At 45.5% G+C, this 27302-nt stretch overlaps 1 protein-coding gene and 1 long non-coding RNA gene across 3 annotated transcripts in view; one reads left to right on the top strand and one right to left on the bottom strand.

Annotated features, from left to right (window-relative positions):
• LOC135031181 (AP-1 complex subunit beta-1) overlaps nucleotides 1-15051 on the top strand; it is a 263841-nt gene extending 248790 nt beyond the window's left edge. For both annotated transcript variants that reach the window (XM_063953993.1, XM_063953992.1), the window contains 3 exons: nucleotides 553-639; nucleotides 12008-12162; nucleotides 14117-15051. In XM_063953993.1, the coding sequence (XP_063810063.1) occupies nucleotides 553-639; nucleotides 12008-12162; nucleotides 14117-14191 (317 nt within the window). In that variant the 3' untranslated portion in view covers nucleotides 14192-15051. The remainder of the gene's footprint in view (nucleotides 1-552; nucleotides 640-12007; nucleotides 12163-14116) is intronic.
• LOC135031207 (uncharacterized) overlaps nucleotides 1-27302 on the bottom strand; it is a 264149-nt gene that overhangs the window by 80505 nt on the left and 156342 nt on the right. The gene's annotated exons all lie outside the window — the stretch shown is intronic.

The raw sequence follows: 27302 nt of genomic DNA, 5'->3' as shown, positions 1-27302 counted from the left end.
TTAACGTTTCAGTTCTATTATGAACTTTCGTCAGAACAATGTTCTGACGAAAGTTCATAATAGAACTGAAATGTTAACAGCAGCTGGTCTCTGCAGTTTTCATTCCTTTACTAAGTCCTGAGTGAGTGCCGCCATCCGTTGCTGTTTGCTATTTCTGCCGTAAGGTAATCGGAGGGCACCCGGGCAATTAGTTTGGAGGCATTGAGTGCCGAGCATTACTGACACACACACACACACACACACACACACACACACACACACACACACACACACACACACACACATATATATATATGTGTGTGTGTATATATGTATGTGTGTGCATGTATGTATATGTATATATATATATATATATATATATATATATATATAGAGAGAGAGAGAGATATAGATATATATAAAATACTGTTTGTATACCCTTGTAAATCCTCATACAGCTTTTATTTTGTGTCATGCACCAAGTTAATTGGCATGGTAATGGTTTCCCCATGTAAATTGTCAGACAGGTCTGGTGTACAATAAATTCTTTTTTTCACGTTTTATTTTTTATAGAGCGCCAAGTCTTTCTGGCCACATGGAAAGATATACCTAATGAAAATGAGTTGCAGTTCCAGATCAAAGAGTGCCACCTGAATGCAGGTTAGTCTGAGTTCATGCCCTTAGTTATTTGAACATAAGCATTAATAAAAAAATACAAAAAAAAGGTTTTAACGATGGTACACTGGGTTTCTTCCAGCTTCAGAATCACAAATACATATGGAAGTGGTGAGGGGGGCTTGGACTACAGTCCAAGTAAAGTGATGACCCACTCTTTCCCCCCCCCCCCCACCCTCCCCACACACACACACACACACACACACACACACACACACACACACCATCACCCCCATTACTCATACTTTTTTCATGTATGTTCACCCACTGACATGTCAGAATTGATTCAGTTTTTATTTTTGTTATATAGAAATCTTGTATTTGTGTAACCGATTTTTACATTTAATAGAGAGAGCTAGAGAATATTGCAAACCAAATAGCAACATAGCTCTCTATCAAAAAAACAATAAAACATAAAGACTTTGAAGAAGGGCAGTAACAGAAATATAATCCTCAGTAATACAGCAAGACTGCCATAATATTATTATAGCTTATTGGACTCTTTTGAACTGATTTTTCATTAGAACAATCAGCAAGCCACTCACCATAATGTATTAATATACACGGGAAGCCTGATACTCTTAGAAGTTTGCAATAAACACCAAGCTCATCTCAGTATATTTTATGCTATATAAAGCAAGTAACTTAATCTGATATTTATAGGATTTATAGTTAAAATCTGTCTTGTAGTTCACAATAATATCATAAAACATGGAATTCTGCAGCGTTCCCCTCATCCAACTGGGCAGTGCTGCTTTCTCCTTCTACACTTGTGATGGTGTTGCTGTATCTTTTTTATGAACCTCCCATAACGCAGCTGCCTGTGTAAACTAGCCATGACTGCAGCATTTTTGCAGGAAAAATTAAATAAAAAACATGCTAGGCGCTAGAGTCCTGCCATGACATGGCACGACTTCAAGGACTGCTTAGCAGGACTACAGCAAGGATGTACGAGAACATATCTGTACTGAGGCACAGTTATCCCCTAACAGTATGTGAATAGCTGATGGTCAAGCAGTACCAGTGGCTGATAGCTAAATCTCCATGCATACAAGTAACCAACAGGGTGACAGAATAAGACCATTTTGTGGCACCTAAAATCTTGTTGTATTATGTAGTTAGGGGTCACATTTGGTTCCTCTTGCTCCAGTCAGTCATATGCTACAAATACACTGAGGGATGATATTACATTTTAGGTGTAGTGTATACAAGTCTTTGTTAACGTTGTTACAGTGTTTCATATCTTTATGCTTCTGTGTGCTGGTCCTATTTGAGAAGATAAGTAAAATCGACTAAATTGGCCACATCATGTTCACGGGCAAATATAATATATACAGTACATGTCTATTGCAGCAGTCATTTTGGTAGCTTTTTAAAAGCAATGTAAAACAAGAAACATATGAAAGACAAAAGGGGAGATTTATCAAAGTTTGGGGAGAGATAATGTGGAGGGCGATAAAGCACCAGCCAGTCAGCTCCTAACTGCCATGTTACAGGCTTTGTTTGAAAAATGTCAGTTAGTAGCTGATTGGTTGGGTACTAGAGATGTGCGGGTTCAGATTTACTCTGATCTCAAAACAGCATGTTATTGGCTCTCGGATGTCACGTGTTTTGGATCGCCTATAAGAAAAATCCGGATAAATACAAATTTGCTTTAATTTTGACATTAAGAACCGAGTAAAACCAAACCTGCACATCTCTAGTTGGATCATTATCTCTTTCCATTATCTCTCTCCAAGCTTTGATAAATCTCCCCCATGTTTCAAAACTCTTGCACAAGATAAACTATTGGAGCCAATCTTGATGATTTATTAATCTATGGGACCACCCTGTACCTTGGAGCGCTATGTGTTTACCAGTTCTTTGTTGTCCCTAGGAGTTAACTTCAAAGTTGTTATAACAAGCGCTATTTCTGACTACCACACCATAGTCTAGTTGCATGCAGCGTGTAATACATCCGAGTAGCCAGTAACCCAGTTTGGGAGTACAGAGTATAAAATGTGTGATGAGGTTTGAGCAACAGGTAGAACTTAGTAGTTTCAATAACAAAAGTAGAGCGACCCCAACAAAGAGTAATATCAAGTGGTACACCATATAAAATGTCCTGGCAGTGTTTTTCAATAGACATCAGTCAGACACAGCAGAAACCAAACAGTGGAACAGATCAGCATGATTGATGCTCTGTACCAGATAGAGTGCATATGTGTCCTCCTACACCTATACTTTTTGCGCCATATGGTACGACCCATGGATAGGTGTGTATATGTATCTATGTATGTAGAGCATGTTAAATTTTAGAAGACATGCACTGTTGAAATACTGTAAGTTGCATTAGACCCATGTCGTGATCCCAACACCATCATTGTCATGTAGATCTACTCACTGTGGACATTGGGGATAATTCTGATGTGATTGCTGGGCTGCGGTTTTTGCTGCCCTGCGATCAGATAGTCGCTGCCTATAGGGGAGTGTATTTTCGCTGTGCAAACGTATGTGTATCAGAGCTGTACAAACAGATCTGCTCTGCCCAGGACTTACTCAGCAGCTGTGATCACATCCGCCTGTTCGGGACCGGATTTGACATCAGACACCCTCCCTTCAAACGCTTGGACACGCCTGCGTTTTTCCAGACACTCCCTGAAAACGGTCAGTTGACACCCACAAACGGCCTCTTCCTGTCAATCTCCTTGCGAGCGCCCGTACGAATGTATTCTTCACACAAACCCGTTGCTGACCGATGATCCCTTTTGCAGCCCTCTGCATGCACAGTTCGGATCTGATCGCCCGCTGTGCGGAAACGCACAGCAGCGATCAGATATGAATGACCCCCATAATGAATGTCACCATTATGTAACCATGGCCAAAAACAACCTGGTAGGTTAATTAGCTTGTGACAACAACAATAAAATTGTGTGTGACAGGGATTATAAATTGAGTCTCCACTGGGGCAGGGAGTGGTGTGGACGTCTGCAAAGTGCTGCAGAATATGTGTGCACTATATAAATAACTATTAGATAAATAACTGGTTTGTTTCTTAGTGGCTGTGGTTGTAATTGGAGTATAATGCTTGTGTGGTCCATAAAGCTCTTTCTGCATGTGGTCAACTGCATGTGTTATGGTGTATTTACTGTGTGGTGCTGACACGTGGTACTTTTATCAGGCTGTGGTTCTGAATAACTTTGAGGTGCTTTTTATTTTAGGTTTGCTTTTAGAAGAGCATTTTGGAATTCACAGAAAGGGCTTCATTTATTAAGCGGCGGGATTTAGATTGGAATTGAATATCAAAGCACCAATGATGTTTTTACATTAGGAACCCCAGATTTTTCAAGCAGTGGTTTTGAAACCCGCTGTAAAAGCTGCCCAAAACAATGACTTAGCTCAGACAGACGTGATTGCTGAAAGAGCAGGTAAATTAATTGACTAGGAATATCATCCAATTGGGATATGGTGGATTATGATTTCTCTCCCTAGACCTGCGTTGTCTTTAACAGAAATAAACAAAACAAAAAACCTCAAAAAATAAATCACAACCACACACACGATAAAAAAAAAAAATCAGACTATATGGAAAACAGAAATAGACAATATACAGAACAAGAAACCAGATAGCTTCTTGCCACAATTAGCAAACACTTTATATTTTTCTTCTTATACTTTCCTACAACTTTCTTCTCTACTTACATTCCTCTCAACTGCTACAAAATGAAAGTAGCCAGCTGTCTTTCTATGATGTCAATTGAATGTTGTTTCTGTAAAATATAGTAGCTTCTAATCCACAAAGTTTTCAATAGAAACCACTGCCATATAGAACAAGACACAGCGGGTTGTCATTACTAAACCAATGGGGATCGACAGCAGATCGTGTTCACACATCAAAACTGACTTAGTAAATGCTACCAATTTAACATGAAAGTTGACATCGGTTGGCGACTTTTAATGACCCCAAACTCACCGCTTAGTAAATAAATATAACCAAGAGTAGGGATGGACATTGGAAGACCAATGGTTGCCAAGCTTCCGACATCAAATCCAGCGCTGCGATTGCTGCTAGTCATGGCTGCAAAATCATTGATGGTTATACTGTGTGCATGACAGAAGCACTCAGTGCTTCCCACATTAGCTGTGCTGTAGACAGGGCCGTAACTACCTATGGGCGAAGTGTGCACCGCACACAGCGCAAATGCGCTGGGGGCGCAGCTGCTGCCATCTCTTTCAAGCACCCGCCTCTGAGATGAATGTTCCACTTCCAAGCGGTACGCACTGCTCCCGGCTTCAGTAAGCTGTCTTCATGTCTTTATGTTGTCTGCAAGCCGGCAGCATCAGGTGGCTGGGGATAGTGCTGTGCTGTGTGTCCTGTGTGTTCCCAGGGATAGTTATTGTTGTCCCTGTACTGGCCTGCAGGTCCCGAAGTCCCCTCTGATTGGTACCCAGGGTAAGGTTATTGTTGTCCTTCTGGGCTAGATGTCGGGCTGATGTGCTGCTCGGGGCTCCGGGGGAAGAGGCAGAGAGGAGACAGTGAGTGACCAGAATAAGTATAGCCATGGCAGTTCATGCCCTGAGGAAAATATGTGCTCTAAAGTAGGTAGTTAAATGATTTGAGTGCCTGCAGCTCTATGGTTCTACTGTATGTATGTATGTATGTATCTATCTATGTGTGTGTATGCAAGCACATTGTCTATGTATGTACATTATATGTGTATGTACAGTTTATATGAATGTGTGTACAGTGTATATGTATGTACATACAGTGTATGTGTGTATGTAAAGTGTATGTACAGTGTATATGTATGTGTGTATAGTGTAGATCTGTATGTACAATATATATGTATGTACAGTGTATATGTTTGTGTGTATAGTGTGTCTGTCATAATGTGTAAAAAAGGGGACGCTGTCTGCCGTAATGTGTAAAAAAAAAAGGGACGCTGTCTGCCGTAATGTGAAAAAAGGGGACGCTGTCTGCCGTAATGTGAAAAAAAGGGACGCTGTCTGCCGTAATGTGTAAAAAAGGGGACGCTGTCTGCTGTAATGTGTAAAAAGGGGACGCTGTCTGCCGTAATGTGTAAAAAGGGGACGCTGTCTGCCGTAATGTGTAAAAAAAGGGAGACGCTGTCTGCCGTAATGTGTAAAAATGGGACACTGCTGTAATGTGTAAAAAAGGGGACTCTGCTGTAATGTGTAAAAAGGGGTACGCTGTCTGCCGTAATGTGTAAAAAGGGGGACTGTCTGCTGTAATGTGTAAAAAGGGGACTGTCTGCCGTAATGTGTAAAAAGGGGACGCTGTCTGCCGTAATATGTTAAAAGGGGACGCTGTCTGCCGTAATGTGTAAAAAGGGGGACGCTGTCTGCTGTAATGTATAAAAAAGGGGACGCTGTCTGCTGTAATGTGTAAAAAAGGGAACTGTCTGCTGTACTGTGTAAAAAAGGGGACTGTCTGGCGTAATGTGTAAAAAGGGGTACGCTGTCTGCCGTAATGTGTAAAAGAGGGGACTGTCTGCCGTAATGTGTAAAAAGGGGGGCGCTGTCTGCCGTAATGTGTAAAAAAAGGGAGAAGCTGTCTGCCGTAATGTGTAAAAAAAGGGAGACGCTGTCTGCCGTAATGTGTAAAAAAAGGGAGACGCTGTCTGCCGTAATGTGTAAAAAAAGGGGACGCTGTCTGCTATAATGTGTAAAAAGGGGACGCTGTCTGCCGTAATGTGTAAAAAGGGGACGCTGTCTGCCGTAATGTGTAAAAAAGGGAGACGCTGTCTGCAGTAATGTGTAAAAATGGGACACTGTCTGCTGTAATGTGTAAAAAAGGGGACTCTGCTGTAATGTGTAAAAAGGGGTACGCTGTCTGCCGTAATGTGTAAAAAAGGGGACTGTCTGCCGTAATGTGTAAAAAGGGGACTGTCTGCCGTAATGTGTAAAAAGGGGACTGTCTGCCGTAATGTGTAAAAAGGGGACTGTCTGCCGTAATGTGTAAAAAGGGGACTGTCTGCCGTAATGTGTAAAAAGGGGACTGTCTGCCGTAATGTGTAAAAAGGGTGCGCTGTCTGCCGTAATGTGTAAAAAGGGGACGCTGTCTGCCGTAATGTGTAAAAAGTGGACGCTGTCTGCCGTAATGTGTAAAAAGTGGACGCTGTCTGCCGTAATGTGTAAAAAGGGGGACGCGGTCTGCCGTAATGTGTAAAAAAGGGAGACGCTGTCTGCCGTAATGTATAAAAAAGGGGTCGCTGTCTGCTGTAATGTGTAAAAAAGGGGACTGTCTGCTGTAATGTGTAAAAAAAGGGGACTGTCGGCCGTAATGTGTAAAAAGGGGTACGCTGTCTGCCGTAATGTGTAAAAGAGGGGACTGTCTGCCGTAATGTGTAAAAAGGGGGGCGCTGTCTGCCGTAATGTGTAAAAAAAGGGAGTCGCTGTCTGTCGTAATGTGTAAAAAAAGGGAGACGCTGTCTGCCGTAATGTGTAAAAAAAGGGGACGCTGTCTGCCGTAATGTGTAAAAAAAGGGGACGCTGTCTGCCGTAATGTGTAAAAAGGGGACGCTGTCTGCCGTAATGTGTAAAAAGGGGACGCTGTCTGCCGTAATGTGTAAAAAGGGGACGCTGTCTGCCGTAATGTGTAAAAAAAGGGAGACGCTGTCTGCCGTAATGTGTAAAAAAAGGGAGACGCTGTCTGCCGTAATGTGTAAAAAAAAGGGGACGCTGTCTGCCGTAATGTGTAAAAAAAAGGGGACGCTGTCTGCCGCAATGTGTAAAAAGGGGACGCTGTCTGCCGTAATGTGTAAAAAGGGGACGCTGTCTGCCGTAATGTGTAAAAAGGGGACGCTGTCTGCCGTAATGTGTAAAAAGGGGACGCTGTCTGCCGTAATGTGTAAAAAAGGGAGACGCTGTCTGCCGTAATGTGTAAAAATGGGACACTGTCTGCTGTAATGTGTAAAAAAGGGGACTCTGCTGTAATGTGTAAAAAGGGGTACGCTGTCTGCTGTAATGTGTAAAAAGGGGGACTGTCTGCTGTAATGTGTAAAAAAGGGGACTGTCTGCTGTAATGTGTAAAAAAGGGGACTGTCTGCCGTAATGTGTAAAAAGGGGACGCTGTCTGCCGTAATGTGTAAAAAGGGGACGCTGTCTGCCGTAATGTGTAAAAAGTGGACGCTGTCTACCGTAATGTGTAAAAAGGGGGACGCGGTCTGCCGTAATGTGTAAAAAAGGGGTCGCTGTCTGCTGTAATGTGTAAAAAAGGGGACTGTCTGCTGTAATGTGTAAAAAAAGGGGACTGTCGGCCGTAATGTGTAAAAAGGGGTACGCTGTCTGCCGTAATGTGTAAAAGAGGGGACTGTCTGCCGTAATGTGTAAAAAGGGGGGCGCTGTCTGACGTAATGTGTAAAAAAGGGGTCGCTGTCTGCCGTAATGTGTAAAAAAGGGGTCGCTGTCTGCCGTAATGTGTAAAAAAGGGGACTGTCTGCCGTAATGTGTAAAAAAAAGGGGACTGTCGGCCGTAATGTGTAAAAAGGGGGACGCGGTCTGCCGTAATGTGTAAAAAAGGGAGACGCTGTCTGCCGTAATGTATAAAAAAGGGGTCGCTGTCTGCTGTAATGTGTAAAAAAGGGGACTGTCTGCTGTAATGTGTAAAAAAAGGGGACTGTCGGCCGTAATGTGTAAAAAGGGGTACGCTGTCTGCCGTAATGTGTAAAAAGGGGTACGCTGTCTGCCGTAATGTGTAAAAGAGGGGGCTGTCTGCCATAATGTGTAAAAAGGGGGGCGCTGTCTGCCGTAATGTGTAAAAAAAGGGAGTCGCTGTCTGCCGTAATGTGTAAAAAAAGGGAGTCGCTGTCTGCCGTAATGTGTAAAAAAAGGGAGACGCTGTCTGCCGTAATGTGTAAAAAAAGGGGACGCTGTCTGCCGTAATGTGTAAAAAAAGGGGACGCTGTCTGCCGTAATGTGTAAAAAGGGGACGCTGTCTGCCGTAATGTGTAAAAAGGGGACGCTGTCTGCCGTAATGTGTAAAAAGGGGACGCTGTCTGCCGTAATGTGTAAAAAAAGGGAGACGCTGTCTGCCGTAATGCCGTAATGTGTAAAAAAAGGGAGACGCTGTCTGCCGTAATGTGTAAAAAGGGGACGCTGTCTGCCGTAATGTGTAAAAAGGGGGACGCGGTCTACCGTAATGTGTAAAAAAGGGAGACGCTGTCTGCTGTAATGTATAAAAAAGGGGTCGCTGTCTGCTGTAATGTGTAAAAAAGGGGTCGCTGTCTGCTGTAATGTGTAAAAAAGGGGACTGTCGGCCGTAATGTGTAAAAAGGGGTACGCTGTCTGCCGTAATGTGTAAAAGAGGGGACTGTCTGCCGTAATGTGTAAAAAGGGGGGCGCTGTCTGCCGTAATGTGTAAAAAAAGGGAGACGCTGTCTGCCGTAATGTGTAAAAAAAGGGAGACGCTGTCTGCCGTAATGTGTAAAAAAAGGGGACGCTGTCTGCTGTAATGTGTAAAAAAGGGGACGCTGTCTGCCGTAATGTGTAAAAAAAGGGGACGCTGTCTGCCGTAATGTGTAAAAAAGGGGACGCTGTCTGCCGTAATGTGTAAAAAAAAGGGACGCTGTCTGCTGTAATGTGTAAAAAAAGGGACGCTGTCTTCCGTAATGTGTAAAAAAAGGGGACTGTCTGCTGTAATGTATAAAAAAGGGACGCTGTCTGCTGTAATGTGTAAAAAAAGGGGGACTGTCTGCTGTAATGTGTAAATAAGGGGACTCTGTCTGCCATAATGTGTAAAAATGGGACGCTGTCTGCCGTAATTTGAATAATGGAGACTACTGTGCACCGTTATATGAATTGGTATTATTTTGTGGCCACACCCCTTCCCCATGAAACCACGCCCCTATATTTTTTGCGCGCGACTACGGCGCGCATCACCCCTGTTTTACATAGAGGGGGGGGGCTCCGATGCCGTTTCTTGCACACAGCGCTAAAATGTCGTTACGGCACTGGCTGTATACACCACTTCTGTGTGTCCACAGCTTCATAGAAACGGTCGGCCATCAGATGGGCACTGGAAGGCTGCGGCTGATTTCTGACAATCGTGGAATACCAGCAGTTCAATGGGAAAAGTACATCCATTGAATCAGGAACATTGATGGTTGCTAATCATTGGCTGCTTATGTTCACCACTAGCCTATAGCCTGGTAGCCGTTTGAAGCTCTGTGTTAATGAATGCAGATCCTATGTACTACACTGTGGGTTCAAAAGACTGATTTTTTTTTTTTATTGCAGTTTTGCCTCAACTCAGCGCGGGTGCCAGTGCTCACTGGCAGTGTATTAACATTGTATTAACACTGCACCAGATGGTATGAGGTTAAAATAGCGCCTGTCAGGGTCCCTGCTGTCTCAATACAGACACCGACATCCCGACAGAGATACTATACCACTGCCAGAATACCGGCGAAGTAGGTGATTTCCCCTCTGTGGGTGTCCACAACACCCATAGAGGGAGAATGGAACCTGTGGAGCTTGCCACCGAGTCCGCAAGGGGTTTTGTTGTGCTTGCCCGCGTTCTGGAGCACGGGATGCCGATATCTGTTTACTGACATTCGGCATCCCACCAGATCCCCACCGCATGCTTTGTGTCTTTACAATAAAAATTATGTCCAACTGAAGGTGGTATTTTAAAACATATAAGATGACTGTTTCATTCTGACCAGTGTTTGGCATGAGAAAGGGGCTAGTATTGTTTCCTGGCAGTGCTCAGGACTTTGGGTTAGTTTTGGATCCACTACTTGCCAGGGTAATGCATGGCTGCTTCTAAACCAATTTTTCTAAAAAATTTGCTTATCTGTGTGGAATGAACTTTTCTGTCGGTTTATAAAAAAAGAAAAGTGACCTATGTTTTCTAAATATCTTTTCTGTTTTGCAGCCATTCCAATTGCTTTGTTACCACTTTTTTTTTTTAAACCCTTTAGATATTACTATTCTTGTTGAATCCACACAAGTACTGTATGTGCAGTCAGTTCATCTTTACCTGTTTTTCCTATTCCCTGCAAAAAACATGAAGAGTAGGGAGTATGAGCACATCACAGCTGATTACAGTTCAGCAGCTCCCTCTGTGTATGTCTGTGTGTGTGTGAGAGAGAGAGAGAGAGAGAGAGAGCAAGATGCCTGCTAAAAATAGCACTGGTCATGTGACATTGGGAAGGATTATTAACCCATGGATTCCTAGGGAATGCTTTGCAATATTGTAAGAGGCCTGAGGTTTTTTCAGAAAGAACGAAGACATACACAGCAGTGCAGTGTTTGAATGATAAGCGCCCCACATCCTTACAATCACAATATAGGAACAATTTCCAATACTAGTAAGCCTGTGATTCAGTAGCATCTGCTATCCGGCAGCAGGGGTGCCTGGATACATCTCCTTGGTAATGACACCATGTCCCTAAGAGTCTGGATGTGTGCTAGTATGTGTTGACACATTTATATTATGAATACATGAATAAGCCAGCCTAGGATACACCGTGATATTTGTGCTTTGCACCTAACTGATAGCAAATCAATGCAAGTGGTAACTGTTGTACAGTGCACACAGATTTTGTGGTGAAATCAGATCATTACACTGGCTTCTTTTGCACATAAAGGTAATAATATACATACTGAAAGAGCTGGAAATGTATTGAATTAACAACGGTTCTATTCCCATTACTCCCATAGAGTGGGCATAGAACCTGTGACGAGCCCTCAAGGGGCTTCGTTGCTGTCACACACACACACCCCGCCCCCACCGGCATTCTGGCTGCTGGGATCCCGCTGCCAGTCAAGCATACCCAATGCCACAATGGAGCCCTGGCGGAATCTGATTCTGTGTGTAATTCCTGAGGCTACAATATGGGGAAGGAGCATCTTATTTTTGCATTTTACTAGCGGTGCAGTAACATGATAATAAATATTGTATTACATTGTGTTATATCTTTTAACTTCATATGTTTTGTATATCAAGCACCTATTATTTCAGGTAATAGGCCTATTCAGTCCATTATACTATATTATGAGTACAGTTTAACCAAACAATAACTGTAGTTAATTTAGTGCGTTTATTGGCTCCATAATGTCAAGACTCTTTTTCAGTTATTTATAGGTTTAGACATCACTTTTTTCAGCTGCCTCTGATGAATGGATATATTTGTGTTCTACAGCACTTTACCGTTTTAGCTTCTTCATTCAAGTACTGACTTTTTCTTTTCTTTATTTTTTTACATTACTCTGCATTCAGACAAGAATTTTCATATTATTTAGAGCAATTGCTGTAATTTAAAATGGCATTGTTCACATGCACTGCACAGAAATGCTATTAAACTGTAAAATTAAATGTTGTATTTTCCCTCCATTAATCTCCTTTTAGACTCTGTTTCAAGCAAGCTACAGAATAACAATGTTTACACTATTGCTAAGAGGAATGTGGAAGGGCAGGATATGCTGTACCAGTCCCTCAAACTTACCAATGGCATCTGGATCTTGGCAGAGCTGAGGATCCAGCCTGGGAACCCTAATTACACAGTGAGTGTAGACGTTGTTTTGTTTTTACAGTAAAACTATGACTAGGTATGAAAAGGAAACTTGTAGGAAAAGGTGCACAATATATGCATCAATTTAGATGGCCAGCTGCACTACAAACTGTACTGTAGGTCCATATGATAATTATTACCCCAGTTTAGGAACGTGTGTGTGTTTGTGTGTGTATATGTAGCATTAGAGAGTCTATACCTAAACTGCTGTTACGCTTCAAAAGGTTTTTAGAGATTTGCTGTGTGCAGAGACTTCAGTATCTCAAACAAGTTTAGTAGTAAGAAGTTTCCAAAAACCTCTACATAGAATTGTATCTTTCTTTTACATGACTTGTGTTTTAGGTTTATTGTTCTTTTAAAGTGTTTTGGTACAACCCCCTCCCATCCCATAGAACTCCTGTGAGTATCAATCCTAGTACACGTGTACTGAACACTTCCTAGAATGGAGCATTATAGTGGCGCTGAGGGAGGCGAGCAGTGAGGCACCCAATGCTAAAATCATAAGTTCTCCGAAAGCCACCTGTCATTTTATCCCCGTCCAATGCACCTCTGTTGTTACAGTTTTACCGTAAGTCTCGCTATTACTGTCAGCACAGAGAGTTTCAGAGGAGTATTAGAAGAGAAAATTATTTCTAGCTAAATCTTGTATAGTTTATCATCTTCTATAATTCAGCCCCCTGAATACGCAGGGGATAAAACAGCGAGTAGGAAATGTTTTCATTAATTGGCTATGGCTTTTTGATTCCAATGAAAGCACTCGAGTGGGCTATATGACCTGAGCTAACCTTGTGTTAGAGGGGAGTTTCTTTTCTCAGTTTAACCTGTTTTTAGGTTATTTTAAGGCTTTTTTTTTTGTTTTTTTAATCATCATTTGCCTCCATTGTCGTTAACAATACCATGCTAATAACCCGCTTATGATTTCTGAGACCTTAATCTGCTTAGCTGTCACATATTTTCAATCTCTGTAACAAAATACGTATTACCCCAGTCTGGTTACATGACACAAAAAACATGTAAAACATGAATGCAACCCATTAACATAACAATATCATAAAACAGAATCTGCAGTTTCTTGGGGACCAAGGCAAAAGCTGAGTTTCTGTATTCGGATCCAGTAAGAAAGTCAACAGGTTCTGAATGGTGACAGTCAGAATGTTGACATGGACATAAGGACAAGAAAAATGTCAACATTCACAAAAGTCGACATGGTCATAATGTTGTCACTTGACATCTTGACACTACAGTGGTAATAGTGTTATTGTTATGTTTAGTCTAAAATATGTAAAAAAAAAAAAACCAAAACTATCAGTATATTATATGTCAACATTTGTGAATGCCAACATATTGCTTGTACACCTAATGCCAAGTTGACATTCTGATTGCTGACTATTGATACCGCACCCCCACTGTATCAGGTGCCACCCTCAGCCTGTTGAACGGTCAAGTACAGCTAGGCCTAGTTGTTTTGCAAGAACAATTTCACAGGGGTTTTGTTGTGAATAACTAATCCCTTTTCACTAAAGAACACTACATAACACCTCTTTTGATTGTTTGCAAATTAAACATTCTCTTCAGTCTATGGAAATACTGTAGCAGAAAACGGTGCATCCATCATTTACTGAAAAAAATCCTAAAAATGTAAAATTATTATATTTAAAGTATCTAATGGTTAATGTTTTTGATGGCAATGTATTTGGATAATTATGGGCATCTCTTGTAAGAATATATTTTTACTTTCTGATTTGAATATTATTGATATAAATAAACGCTACATGAGCTGTGTCAATTTTATAATATCTGCTAACATTTTGTTCTGTCTTTTTTTTTTTTATCTGTTTAACATTTGGTTTCCACAAACTAGAATTAATATTTGGTGCAGAGATGACCTCACATGTGCATTTGTGTGCTGGATGCAATAGTAATCTGTTTTGTATTGTCTCCTGCAGCTTTCCCTGAAGTGCCGTGCTCCCGAGGTGTGTAATTACGTATACCAGGTGTATGACTCCATCTTGAAGACCTAATATAACCGTTTTATGGCTGACCTCTTATAGATGTATGCTAACTACTTCTCATGTAATATGTCTCACTCTACCCTATTATTCTTACAATGTATTGGACCATCCATTTCAACATTTGAAAGCTCTGATGTCAGAGCCTCTAGCAGTAAAGGAGCTAATAGGAATTTTAGGAATTTGGAGCAAGCACTTTTTAAAATCTGAAATCTCTCCAATCTGATACTGTGCCAATAATTTGACAGAGGCATCAGCTGCACAGATTAATCACTTGTTGAATTACATGAGTACACACACACACACACATATGTATGTGTGTGCGTATGTATATGTAGGCCAATAGTTCACTCATATTCATTGACATGAAATAGATTTTCTTTATCAATATGATGTGCTTGCTATCCAGCGCGCCTAAATATTTATTCAGTGTGTAGACGTTCTTTGCCAACGTAAATGCCATATTGAAGTAGAAGAGAAAGTAGTGGTAGACTGTGCAAGTAGAGAGGTGTGTGTACTGGTGCTCTGTGTGCTTACTGTGCACAGCACCAAAGTGTTTTATATCTAGGACATATGTTATGTTAGCCCACTTGGTTTCTCCTTAATACTTTTTCTATTTGCCCACCATGGTTTTAATAACTTTTTGTCATAGGTAAATATAAATATGTTTGTCACTTGGTGCCACTCCCATTGTTCTTGTGATATACCATGGTATTTTATCACCTTTGTACACACATTTACATTCCATTCTAGTGGTCCGTGCATTGCAGCCTAAAGGAGCATGTGGCTTGTTAATCGTAAAATCTAATTCCCTATGTTGCTATCTCAGAAATATTGACAGAACCAATAAAAAATGTATTTCAGAAAAAAAACATGTTGTGCTGTTTATTTCAATGTGTGACTTGCAGCATTATTTGTGTCTCATAGACATTGCTTTTCTAACCTAACCTCTCATTCTTGAAAGCCCCATAGAAAGGTTATGTTCTGGATCTTTTCTAAAGAAAACTGCATGAGCCCAGTTGGTGACTTCATCATGGGAAATTTGCTTTCTTAAAGTTATGTTTTATAGCTAAAATGTTTTTTTAGTATTTATTGTTCCATGAAGAAGGCTATTCACCATGTGTGGCTGGTAACCAGATAATTATTAGAACAAAACTTACATACTGTATGTGTGACATTGACACCCTGAAGATGACACTGTTTGTAGTGAAACACTTGTTATATATTGCATGGATGGCAACACATCCCATTTTTCTCTTAGATCAGTAAGCTTGTCCAGCATCGATCTCTCCACTCACCGGAAACACATGCCTTTTAAAGTCTACGCTCCCCTGTACGGTAGTTCTAGCCTGATAAGTGTCAAATTCATGTATTTCCCCCTGAGTCTGACACTTCCCACTTCTATAATGAAATCTGATATACTGTAGAGCAGGTACTCTATTCAACTTGTTTACAAGACCTCATATAAAAGGAGCAGACTAGATGGGTCAAGTGTTTCTTATCTGCGTCAAAGTCCATGTTTCTATAGCTACACTGAGAATTTACTCTGCTAATACGCATGTAGAGGTGGACAGAAGTCCAGCTTATAAGCGCAAAAAAATCTTTCTGCTGCGGGGTACACTGGGCTCCACAAGGATTAACATCGGGTTGTAGAGTAGGAACTTGATCTGAGGCACCAACAGGCTCAAAGCTTTGACTGTTCCCAAGATGCACAGCGCCGCCTCCTCTATAACCCCACCTCCGTGCACAGGAGCTCAGTTTGTAAGCAGGCAATCAACGGTGGGGCTGCTCCAGCAGCCCTAAGAAAAGCTAATTTCAGAAGAAATAATATCTGAAGACTTCAAGGGCTGCAGCAGTGTTAGATGTCAGTCAGCCATCCCCTGCTGCAGCTCCATCACTCCCCCAGCGGCGCTGTATACTCCCGCGCCCTGGTTGCCGGGTCACTGTAGCGGAGGCTCCGGTGTTCTTCATATGTTAGTTACACACTCGCCGCTTTCTTCCGGATCGCGTGGCCGCATTAGAAGGGGAGGTAAGGGGTCTCTCTGGTCTGATGTAATCGCAATCCAGCGCGGCCATGGAAGGCGGGCTGCGCGCGCTGGCGTGGACACTGTAGGGGGCAGCCGCTCCACTAGCCTCCGGGACACAGGGCACAGGTATGGTTTTTGTCTCTGAAAAACCTTTTCATTACAGCCCGCAGCGCCCAGTGGGGAAGCCAGCAGGGGGATAAGGCCTGACCTGTAGCCCCTCCCCCAGCCCCAGGGCGCCATTTGGGTAAATGTTCCCGCCCTGGAGCTGCATGTATATCTCCCTCACTCCCTGTCAGCCACCATTACACGGAGCTGCGCTGTTCCTGGGACTGCTGGGGCAAATCCTCCTCTGTAAAGCCGCATGCTCGTCAGCGCTGTGCATTTTACAGGACACTTAAGTATTCTACATGTCAGTGGACAGTGTTAAGAAAGAGTGCATACAGTCAGGGTTGTGTGGTACAAACACCCTGTGCTATACATCCAGTACTTACTGTGTTTTGTTTTATCTACTGTTTACATATATGCTGTATATCTATATAGCTATAGTGAGTATCACTTTGTATTGCTAGTCCAGTGCAGTCTTATTGTTTGGTATAACTTCTGCATTGTACATTTGTGACTATGTGTGTGTGCATGTAGCTGCTGCGTGGCTTCCATCTCGTGTATTTCACTCAGCTTGCTACTCATATCCTGTAACCTGAGGGGGCTAAGTGCGTCAGGTTTATTAACTGGTATAGGTATTTCACAAGATATACTTATTGTGTATTTTTCATTGTGATTTATAGTCGCCATATAGCGCTTGGATTCCCGGTTTGTGCTGACACACTGCACTGGGAGTTCTTGCTAGGTATATCGCTGCTACTATTGTACTAGGTTGAGCTTATCGTTATGTCAGCTACACGGGGCAACAGATCTGGAGCTTCTCCCACATTGCGTGGTGGTGATGCTGCAGACACTTTTGGGGACAACATGGCAGCAGAGAGTTCAGGTTCAGTGGGTTCCTTACCTCCCAGCGGGTCTGTAGCACCGGGGGCCACTAATGACCCACCTTGGGCTACTTTCTCCATGTTATTAAATACGCTGGTAACAAAACTTATGCCCCCTGTGGGACCTCCTATGCCAGTGCAGCAGTTTATGGTCCCTGCAGTCAATCCGCCATGGGCAGATCAAGTCTCATCTCAGTTACAGCACTTGAACCAATCACTGACTAAAAATAAGTCTCACTCTCGCCCGCCTAGGACTAAGAAGTCTTCTAAACGGGCCACTACGTCTCTACAATCCACCACTGTTCCGGACACATCCTCTGAGGAGGATGGCGCATATACTGATCCCCACACACACTGACTCAGATACTTCTGACGGGGAAGGGTCACTGATTTGATTGAGGCTATCAGGCTCATTCTTCAGGTCTCTGATGATCCTGAGCCTGAGACTGTCTCTAAAAATCCGGACAGATTTAAACGTAAGAAGGTAGTTAAACAAGTTTTACCTCATTCTCAACACCTGGCTGACATACGTCAGGAATCCTGGGAAAATCTGGGAACAAAATTCACACCGCATAAGAGACTGTTGGCTCGCTATCCTCTCTCTGTGGAGCTATGTAAGAATTGGGAAACTCCTCCGCCTGTAGATTCTCATGTTGCACGCATGGTAGTTTCCTCAGCTCTGCCAGTGACTACCGTCACCTCTCTGAAGGAACCGATGGACAGACGTGTGGAGGGTTGTTTGAAAGCGATTTGCACCCTAACGGGGGCTGTGCATAGACCAACCATTGCAGCGACATGGGCTGCTGAAGCTGTTGAAGCATGGGCTCAGGAGCGGGAGGCGCAGCTACCTTCCAATGGTTCTGATCATACCAGACAATGTCTCTCATATATTGCCACGGCTTCTCTTTACCTTAAGGAGGCGGCTTCCGATGCAGGGGTGCTGGCGGCCAAGGCTGCCACTACGTCCATCTTGGCTCGACGTATCCTTTGGTTGAGATCCTGGTTGGTGGATATGAAGTCTAAGAAAACACTGGAGGTGCTTCCTTTTAAGGGAGACATTCTTTTTGGAGAAGACCTCAATTAGATTGTGGCTGACCTGGCTTCTGCTAAAACAGCTTGACTACCAAGTACGGCTCCTTCTGCACAGAAGGCTAAAAGTACTTTCTCTCTGCCCTTTCGTCCTCCAGGTAAAGCAAAATGTCAGGCGTACCCGAAACAAGCTCGTACTTCCAAACCTGCCCAAGCCCAGACCAAAGCGGGCCTGGGCTGCCCGTCAGCCTGCTTCCAAAACTGACAAGCCTGCCACATAACGGGGCGTCGATCCCAGGGTGGGGGGCCGGCTTCTAGGTTTTGCCCGGGAATGGTTGAAGACCACTTCCATTGCCTGGGTAAGGGAAGTTGTCACTCTAGGTTACGCTGTATCCTTCAAGAAACGTTCCCCTCATCGATTTTGCATGACAGATGTCCCTTTGGACCTGGTGATGGCAAACACTCTTTATTCGGTGGTACAATCCCTCCTGACCACAGGAGTGGTAGTACAGGTGCCTCTGGCTCAGAGAGGCAAGGGGTTCTATTCACCAGTTTCTAGTCCCGAAACCGAACAGGTGAGGGTCCCCAAGTTTCATATGGAAACTGTACGCTCTATTGTTCTGGCCTTGGAGCCTGGGGACTATAAGGTCTCCCTGGACATACAGGATGCCTACCTGCATATTCCTATTGCAATGTCGCATCAGCAGTACCTGAGGTTTGCGGTGGGTAACCTTCCTTACCAATTTCGGGCGTTACCTTTTGGTTTGACAACAGCTCCACGAGTTTTCACCAAAGTAATGGCGGTAATGATGGCTATACTCCGCCGTCAAGGGGTCAGGATCCTGCCGTGCCTGGATGATTTGTTGATCCTGGCAAATTCCCCAGAAATTCTCCTGCATCATCTAGATCTTACTGTTCAGTTCATGAAAGCCCACGGGTGGCTAGTCAACTGGAAGAAATCTTCCCTGGTTCCTGCTCGGAGCATGGTGCACTTGGAGCGTTATTGGACACTCACAACCAGCAGTTGTTCTTGTCTCAGGAGAAAGTCCTGAAGCTTCAGGACAGGATTCGATGCTTCCTATGTCGTCCGCAAGCGTCAATACATTCGGCAATGCAAGTGCTAGGTCTCATAGTTTCGGCTTTCGACATGGTGGAGTATGCTCAATTCCATTCCCGCTCTCTGCAGAAGTTAATTCTTGCCAAGCGGGACGGCCTGCCTCACCAGATCAGATCTCAAATAATCTCCTTGTCTCTGGAGGTCCGCCTGTCACTGAGCTGGTGGCTCTAGGACCATCAATTGAGCAGGGGTCGTCCCTTCTGGATATCCAACTGGGTCCTGCTGACGACGGATGCCAGTCTGAGAGGTTGGGGCGTGGTGTTGGAACAACACTCCCTTCAGGGTCGGTGAACCGAGGAGGAGTGTCTACTCCTGATAAACATTCTGGAACTGCGGGCGGTGTTCAATGCACTGAATCTGGCCCAGCATTTGATACAGAACAGACCTGTTCCAGTACAATCGGACAACGCCACCACGGTGGCGTACATCAATCATCAAGGCAGCACTCAAAGCCGCATGGCAATGAGGGAAGTATCACGGATTCTTCAGTGGGCAGAACGCCATCTGCCAGCCATATCCGCAGTGTTCATTCCGGGGGTCCTAAACTGGGAAGCGGACTTTCTCAGTCGTCAGGACATACACACCATCCAGAGGTGTTTCAACTTCTCGTGGACAAGTGGGGCCTTCCAGATGTGGACCTGATGGCGTCTCGACACAATCACAAGGTTCCGGTCTTCGGAGCAAGGACACGGGATCCTCAAGCAGCGTTAGTGGATGCTCTGGCAATCTCATGGAACTTTCGGCTGCAGTACGTGTTCCCTCCGGTGTCACTCCTGCCCAGAGTAATAAGGAAGTTCAAGCAAGAAGGAGGATCGCTCCTACTGATACTTCTGATCACTCCAGCGTGGCCCAGACGGCACTGGTTCTCCGATCTACACGGCCTCTCGCTAGATCATCCCCTTCTACTTCCACAACGACCAGACCTCCTCGTTCAGGGCCCTTGTGTTTACCAGGACTTGGCCCGTCTGGCTTTGACGGCATGGCTCTTGAAGCTTCCGTCTTGAGGGCCAAGGGTTTTTCTGAGGCGGTCGTTCAAACTATGTTGAAGGCCTGTAAGCCGGCTTCTGCTCGGATTTACCATAGGGTCTGCAAGGTTCACATTTCTGCCTTGTCGGTATGGTTTCAGAGAGAGACTGCTACCCTACCGGATGTTCATACTTTCACTCAGGGTGTGTTGCGGATTCAGCCTCCTTATGTACCGCCAGTGGCCCCTTGGGATCTGTCGGTGGTTCTGGAGGCCTTGCAAGAGTCTCCGTTTGAACCTCTTGTGTCTGGAGACCTTAAGTGGCTTTCCCTTAAGGTTTTGTTTTTGCTGGCTATCGCGTCAGCTAGAAGGGTCTCGGACTTGGGTTCCTTGTCCTGTAAGTCCCCCTAACTGATTTTTCACTGTGACCGGGTGATTCTTAGACTGCATACGGGTTATCTACCCAAGGTGGTGTCTTCCTTCCACCTTAATCAGGAGATTGTGGTTCCAGCCTTTCTTTGACGTCCTAGTGGATGCTGGGTACTCCGTAAGGACCATGGGGAATAGACGGGCTCCGCAGGAGACTGGGCACTTCTTTAAAGAAAAGATTAGGTGCTACATCTGGTGTGCACTGGCTCCTCCCTCTATGCCCCTCCTCCAGACCTCAGTTAGAATCTGTGCCCGGTCTGAGCTGGATGCACGTAGTGGGCTCTCCTGAGTTCACTATAAAGAAAAGTATTTGTTAGGTTTTTTATTTTCAGTGAGCTCTGCTGGCAACAGACTCACTGCTACGTGGGACTGAGGGGAGAGAAGCGAACCTACCTGCTTGCAGCTAGCTTGGGCTTCTTAGGCTACTGGACACCATTAGCTCCAGAGGGATCGAACACAGGCCCAGTCCTCGGTCGTCCGGTCCCGGAGCCGCGCCGCCGTCCCCCTTGCAGAGCCAGAAGAACCGAAGAGAAGTTGAAAATCGGCGGCTGAAGACTCCGGTCTTCATTAAGGTAGCGCACTGCAGCTGTGCGCCATTGCTCCCTCTGCACACCACACACTCCGGTCACTGATGGGTGCAGGGCGCTGGGGGGGGGGGGGCGCCCTGGGCAGCAATTAGAGTACCTTACATGGCTAAATAGCACATAATACAGCTAATAAACTGTATATGTGCATAATCCCCCGCCATAAAGCATATAAAAAAGCGGGAGAAGTCCGCCGAGAAAGGGGCGGGGCTATCTTCCTCAGCACACTGGCGCCATTTTCTCTTCACAGCTCCGCTGGAAGGCAGCTCCCCAGGCTCTCCCCTGCAGTTTCCAGGCTTCAAGGGTAAAAAAGAGAGGGGGGGCACTAAATTTAGGCGCAAACTGTGTATAATAAGCTGCTATAGGGAAAAATCACTCACTTTAGTGTAAATCCCTGGTTATATAGCGCTGTGGTGTGTGCTGGCATACTCTCTCTCTGTCTCCCCAAAGGACTTTGTGGGGTCCTGTTCTCAGTCAGAGCATTCCCTGTGTGTGTGTGCGGTGTGTTGGTACGGCTGTGTCGACATGTTTGATGAGGACGCTTACGTGGAGGCGGAGCAGGAGCCGATAAGTGTGATGTCGCCCCCTGCGGGGCCGACACCAGAGTGGATGGATATGTGGAAGGTATTAACCGACAGTGTCAACTCCTTGCATAAAAGGTTTGATGACGTAACAGCCTTGGGACAGCCAGCATCTCAGCCCGCGCCTGCCCAAGCGTCTCAGAGGCCATCAGGGGCTCAAAAACGCCCGCTACCTCAGATGGCAGACACAGATTTTGACACGGAGTCTGACTCCAGTGTCGACGAGGATGAGACAAATGTACAATCCACAAGGGCCATCCGATGCATGATTACGGCAATGAAAAATGTGTTGCACATTTCTGACATTAACCCGGTTACCACAAAAAAGGGTATTATGTTTGGGGAGAAAAAGCAGCCAGTGACTTTTCCCCCATCTGATGAGTTAAATGAATTGTGTGAAGAAGCGTGGGGTTCCCCAGATAAGAAACTAGTAATTTCTAAGCGGTTACTAATGGCGTACCCTTTCCCGCCAACGGATAGGTTACGCTGGGAGACATCCCCTAAGGTGGACGAGGCGCTCACACGCTTATCAAAAAAGGTGGCACTGCCTTCTCAGGATACGGCCGCCTTAAAGGAGCCTGCAGATAGAAAGCAGGAGGCTATCCTGAAGTCTGTGTATACACACTTAGGTACTATACTGAGACCTGCTATTGCTTCAGCATGGATGTGTAGTGCTGCAGCAGCGTGGTCTGATTCCCTGTCTGATAACATTGATTCCCTGGACAGGGACACTATATTGCTAACCATAGAGCATATTAAAGACGTAGTCTTATATATGAGAGATGCACAGAGGGACATTTGCCGGCTGGCATCTAGAATTAATGCGATGTCCATTTCTGCCCAGAGAGTACTATGGACTCGGCAGTGGACAGGTGATGCTGACTCTAAAAGGCACATGGAAATTTTGCCTTATAAGAGTGAGGAATTGTTTGGGGACGGTCTTTCGGACCTCGTATCCACAGCAACAGCTGGGAAGTCGACTTTTTTACCTCAGGTTCCCTCACAGCCTAAGAAAGCACCGTATTATCAAGTACAGTCCTTTCGGCCTCAGAAAGGCAAGCGGGTTAGAGGCGCGTCCTTTCTGCCCAGAGGCAGGGGTAGAGGGAAAAAGCTGCACCATACAGCCAGTTCCCAAGAACAAAAATCCTCCCCTGCTTCCACTAAGTCCACCGCATGACGCTGGGGCTCCACATGTGGAGCCAGGTGCGGTGGGGGCCCGTCTCCGGAACTTCAGCGACCAGTGGGTTCGCTCACAGGTGGATCTCTGGGTTCTACAAGTGGTATCTCAGGGATACAAGCTGGAGTTCGAGACGTCTCCCCCTCGCCGTTACCTCAAATCAGCCTTGCCAGCTACTCCCCAGAACAGGGAGGTAGTACTGACGGCAATTCACAAGCTGTACCTCCAGCAGGTGATAATCAAAGTTCCCCTCCTTCAACAGGGACGGGGTTACTATTCCACAATGTTTGTGGTACCGAAACCAGACGGTTCGGTGAGACCCATTCTAAATTTGAAATCCTTGAACACTTATATAAGGAAGTTCAAGTTCAAAATGGAATCGCTCAGGGCGGTTATTGCAAGCCTGGAAGAGGGGGGATTACATGGTATCACTGGACATCAAGGATGCTTACCTACATGTCCCCATTTACCCACCTCACCAGGTGTACCTCCGGTTTGTGGTACAGGACTGCCATTACCAATTCCGGACGTTGCCGTTTGGTCTGTCCACGGCACCGAGGGTATTTACCAAAGTAATGGCCGAAATGATGATACTCCTTCGAAAGAAGGGAGTTATAATTATCCCGTACTTGGACGATCTCGTTATAAAGGCGAGGTCCAGGGAGCAGTTGTTGGTTGGAGTAGCACTATCTCAGGAAGTGCTACAACAGCACGGCTGGATTCTGAATATCCCAAAGTCGCAGCTGGTTCCTACGACGCGTCTGCTGTTCCTGGGTATGATTCTGGACACAGAACAGAAGAAGGTGTTTCTCCCGGAGGAGAAGGCCAAGGAGTTGTCATCTCTGGTCAGAGACCACCTGAAACCAAAACAGGTGTCGGTGCATCACTGCACGCGAGTCCTGGGAAAGATGGTAGCTTCTTACGAGGCAATTCCATTCGGCAGGTTCCATGCAAGGATCTTTCAGTGGGATCTGTTAGACAAGTGGTCCGGATCGCATCTTCAGATGCATCGGCTGATCACCCTGTCCCCGAGGGCCAGGGTGTCTCTGCTGTGGTGGCTGCAGAGTGCTCATCTTCTCGAGGGCCGCAGATTCGGCATACAGGACTGGGTCCTGGTGACCACGGATGCAAGCCTCTGAGGTTGGGGGGCAGTCACTCAGGGAAGAAACTTCCAAGGACAATGGTCGAGTCAGGAGGCTTCCCTACACATAAATATTCTGGAACTAAGGGCCATTTACAATGCCCTAAGTCAGGCAAAACCCCTGCTTCAAAACCAGCCGGTGCTGATTCAGTCAGACAACATCACGGCGGTCGCCCATGTAAACCGACAGGGCGGCACAAGAAGCTGGATGGCGATGGCAGAAGCCACAAGGATTCTCCGATGGGCGGAAAATCACGTGATAGCACTGTCAGCAGTGTTCATTCCGGGAGTGGACAACTGGGAAGCAGACTTCCTCAGCAGGCACGACCTCCACCCGGGAGAGTGGGGACTTCATCCAGAAGTCTTCCAGCTGATTGTAAATCGTTGGGAAAGGCCACAGGTGGACATGATGGCGTCCCGCCTCAACAAAAGCTAAAAAGATATTGCGCCAGGTCAAGGGACCCTCAGGCGATAGCTGTGGACGCTCTAGTGACACCGTGGGTGTACCAGTCGGTTTATGTGTTCCCTCCTCTTCCTCTCATACCAAAGGTACTGAGGATAATAAGAAAGAGAGGAGTAAGAACTATACTCATCGTTCCGGATTGGCCAAGAAGGACTTGGTACCCGGAACTACAAGAAATGATCTCAGAGGACCCTTGGCCTCTGCCTCTCAGACAGGACCTGCTACTGCAGGGGCCCTGTCTGTTCCAAGACTTACCGCGGCTGCGTTTGACGGCATGGCGGTTGAACGCCGGATCCTGATGGAAAAGGGCATTCCGGTTGAAGTCATTCTTACGCTGATAAAAGCTAGGAAGGATGTGACAGCAAAACATTATCACCGCATATGGCGAAAATATGTTGCTTGGTGTGAGGCTATGAAGGCCCCAACAGAAGAATTTCAGCTGGGTCGATTTCTGCACTTCCTACAGTCAGGAGTGACTATGGGCCTAAAATTGGGATCCATTAAAGTCCAGATTTCGGCCCTGTCTATTTTCTTTCAAAAAGAACTGGCTTCACTGCCTGAAGTTCAGACGTTTGTTAAGGGAGTGCTGCATATTCAGCCCCCTTTTGTGCCTCCAGTGGCACCTTGGGATCTCAACGTTGTGTTGGATTTCCTAAAATCACATTGGTTTGAGCCACTTCAGACCGTGGAGTTGAAATATCTCACGTGGAAAGTGGTCATGCTTTTGGCCTTGGCTTCGGCTAGGCGTGTGTAAGAATTGCCGGCTTTGTCCTGTAAAAGCCCCTATCTGATCTTCCATATGGACAGGGCAGAATTGAGGACTCGTCCCCAATTTCTCCCTAAGGTGGTATCAGCGTTTCATTTGAACCAACCTATTGTGGTGCCTGCGGCTACTCAGGACTTGGAGGCTTCCAAGTTGCTGGATGTAGTCCGGGCCCTGAAAATCTATGTTTCCAGGACGGCTAGAGTCAGAAAAACTGACTCGCTGTTTATCCTGCATGCACCCAACAAGCTGGGTGCTCCTGCTTCTAAGCAGACTATTGCTCGCTGGATCTGTAGCACGATTCAACTTGCTCATTCTGCGGCTGGACTGCCGCATCCTAAATCAGTCAAAGCCCATTCCACGAGGAAGGTGGGCTCTTCTTGGGCGGCTGCCCGAGGGGTCTCGGCTTTACAACTTTGCCGAGCTGCTACCTGGTCGGGATCAAACACGTTTGCAAAATTCTACAAGTTTGATACCCTGGCTGAGGAGGACCTTGAGTTTGCTCATTCGGTGCTGCAGAGTCATCCGCACTCTCCCGCCCGTTTGGGAGCTTTGGTATAATCCCCATGGTCCTTACGGAGTACCCAGCATCCACTAGGACGTCAGAGAAAATAAGAATTTATTCACCGGTAAATCTATTTCTCGTAGTCCGTAGTGGATGCTGGGAGCCCGTCCCAAGTGCGGATTTCTGCAATACTTGTATATAGTTATTGCTTAACTATAGGGGTTTTTGTTCTGAGCCATCAGTTTAATGAGGCTCAGTTGTTGTTCATACTGTTAACTGGGTATAGTTATCACGAGTTGTACGGTGTGATTGGTGTGGCTGGTATGAGTCTTACCCTGGATTCCAAATCCTTTCCTTGTAATGTCAGCTCTTCCGGGCACAGTTTCCCTAACTGAGGTATGGAGGAGGGGCATAGAGGGAGGAGCCAGTGCACACCAGATGTAGTACCTAATCTTATCTTTAAAGAAGTGCCCAGTCTCCTGCGGAGCCCGTCTATTCCCCATGGTCCTTACGGAGTACCCAGCATCTACTACGGACTACGAGAAATAGATTTACCGGTGAGTAAAATCTTATTTTAGTTCTCCTGAGTTGTTGTCTTCCAAAGAGCGGTCTTTGGATGTGGTTCGGGCTCTCCGTATCTATGCGAAGAGAACTGCCTCCATTAGGAAGTCTGATTCTCTCTTTGTACTGTTTGGATTTCACAAACGTGGCTGGCCTGCTAACAAGCAGACCTTGGCCAGATGGATTAGAATGGTGATTGCACATGCTTATGTACAGACTGATCTGCCAGCTCCTGCTACCATCAAAGCCCATTCTACTCGGTCTGTTGGACCTTCTTGGGCGGCCCGCCGTGGTGCGACCCTTGAACAATTGTGCAAGGCGGCTACGTGGTCCTCGGTGAACACGTTCATAAGGTTCTATGCCTTCGATACTTCCGCCTCCCAGGATGCTTCCTTTGGACGCCGGGTTCTTGTGCCCGCTACAGTGCGTCCCATAAGGAACTGCTTTAGGACATCCCCGATGTTAATCCTTGTGGAGCCCAGTGTACCCCGCAGCAGAAAACGAGATTTATGGTAAGAACTTACCGTTGTTAAATCTCTTTCTGCGAGGTACACTGGGCTCCACAAGGCGCCCACCCTGACGCACTTGGCTTCTTTGGGTTGGTATGGCATTAGCCGTTGACACCCTCTCCTGTAGTGAGTGTGTGGTGTATGTGGCTAATCACGATTGTCGTCTCTGGTACCTGCTACTGCATTGGATTGGTTAACGAAACTGAGCTCCTGTGCACGGAAGCGGGGTTATAGAGGAGGCGGCGCTGTGCATCTTGGGAACAGTTAAAGCTTTGAGCCTGTTGGTG

Source organism: Pseudophryne corroboree, chromosome 2 (assembly GCF_028390025.1).
Source record: "Pseudophryne corroboree isolate aPseCor3 chromosome 2, aPseCor3.hap2, whole genome shotgun sequence".
Taxonomy (NCBI): Eukaryota; Metazoa; Chordata; class Amphibia; order Anura; family Myobatrachidae; genus Pseudophryne; species Pseudophryne corroboree.
Note: the sequence above shows the minus strand (reverse complement) of the source record. Positions and strands in the feature narration are given on the sequence as shown.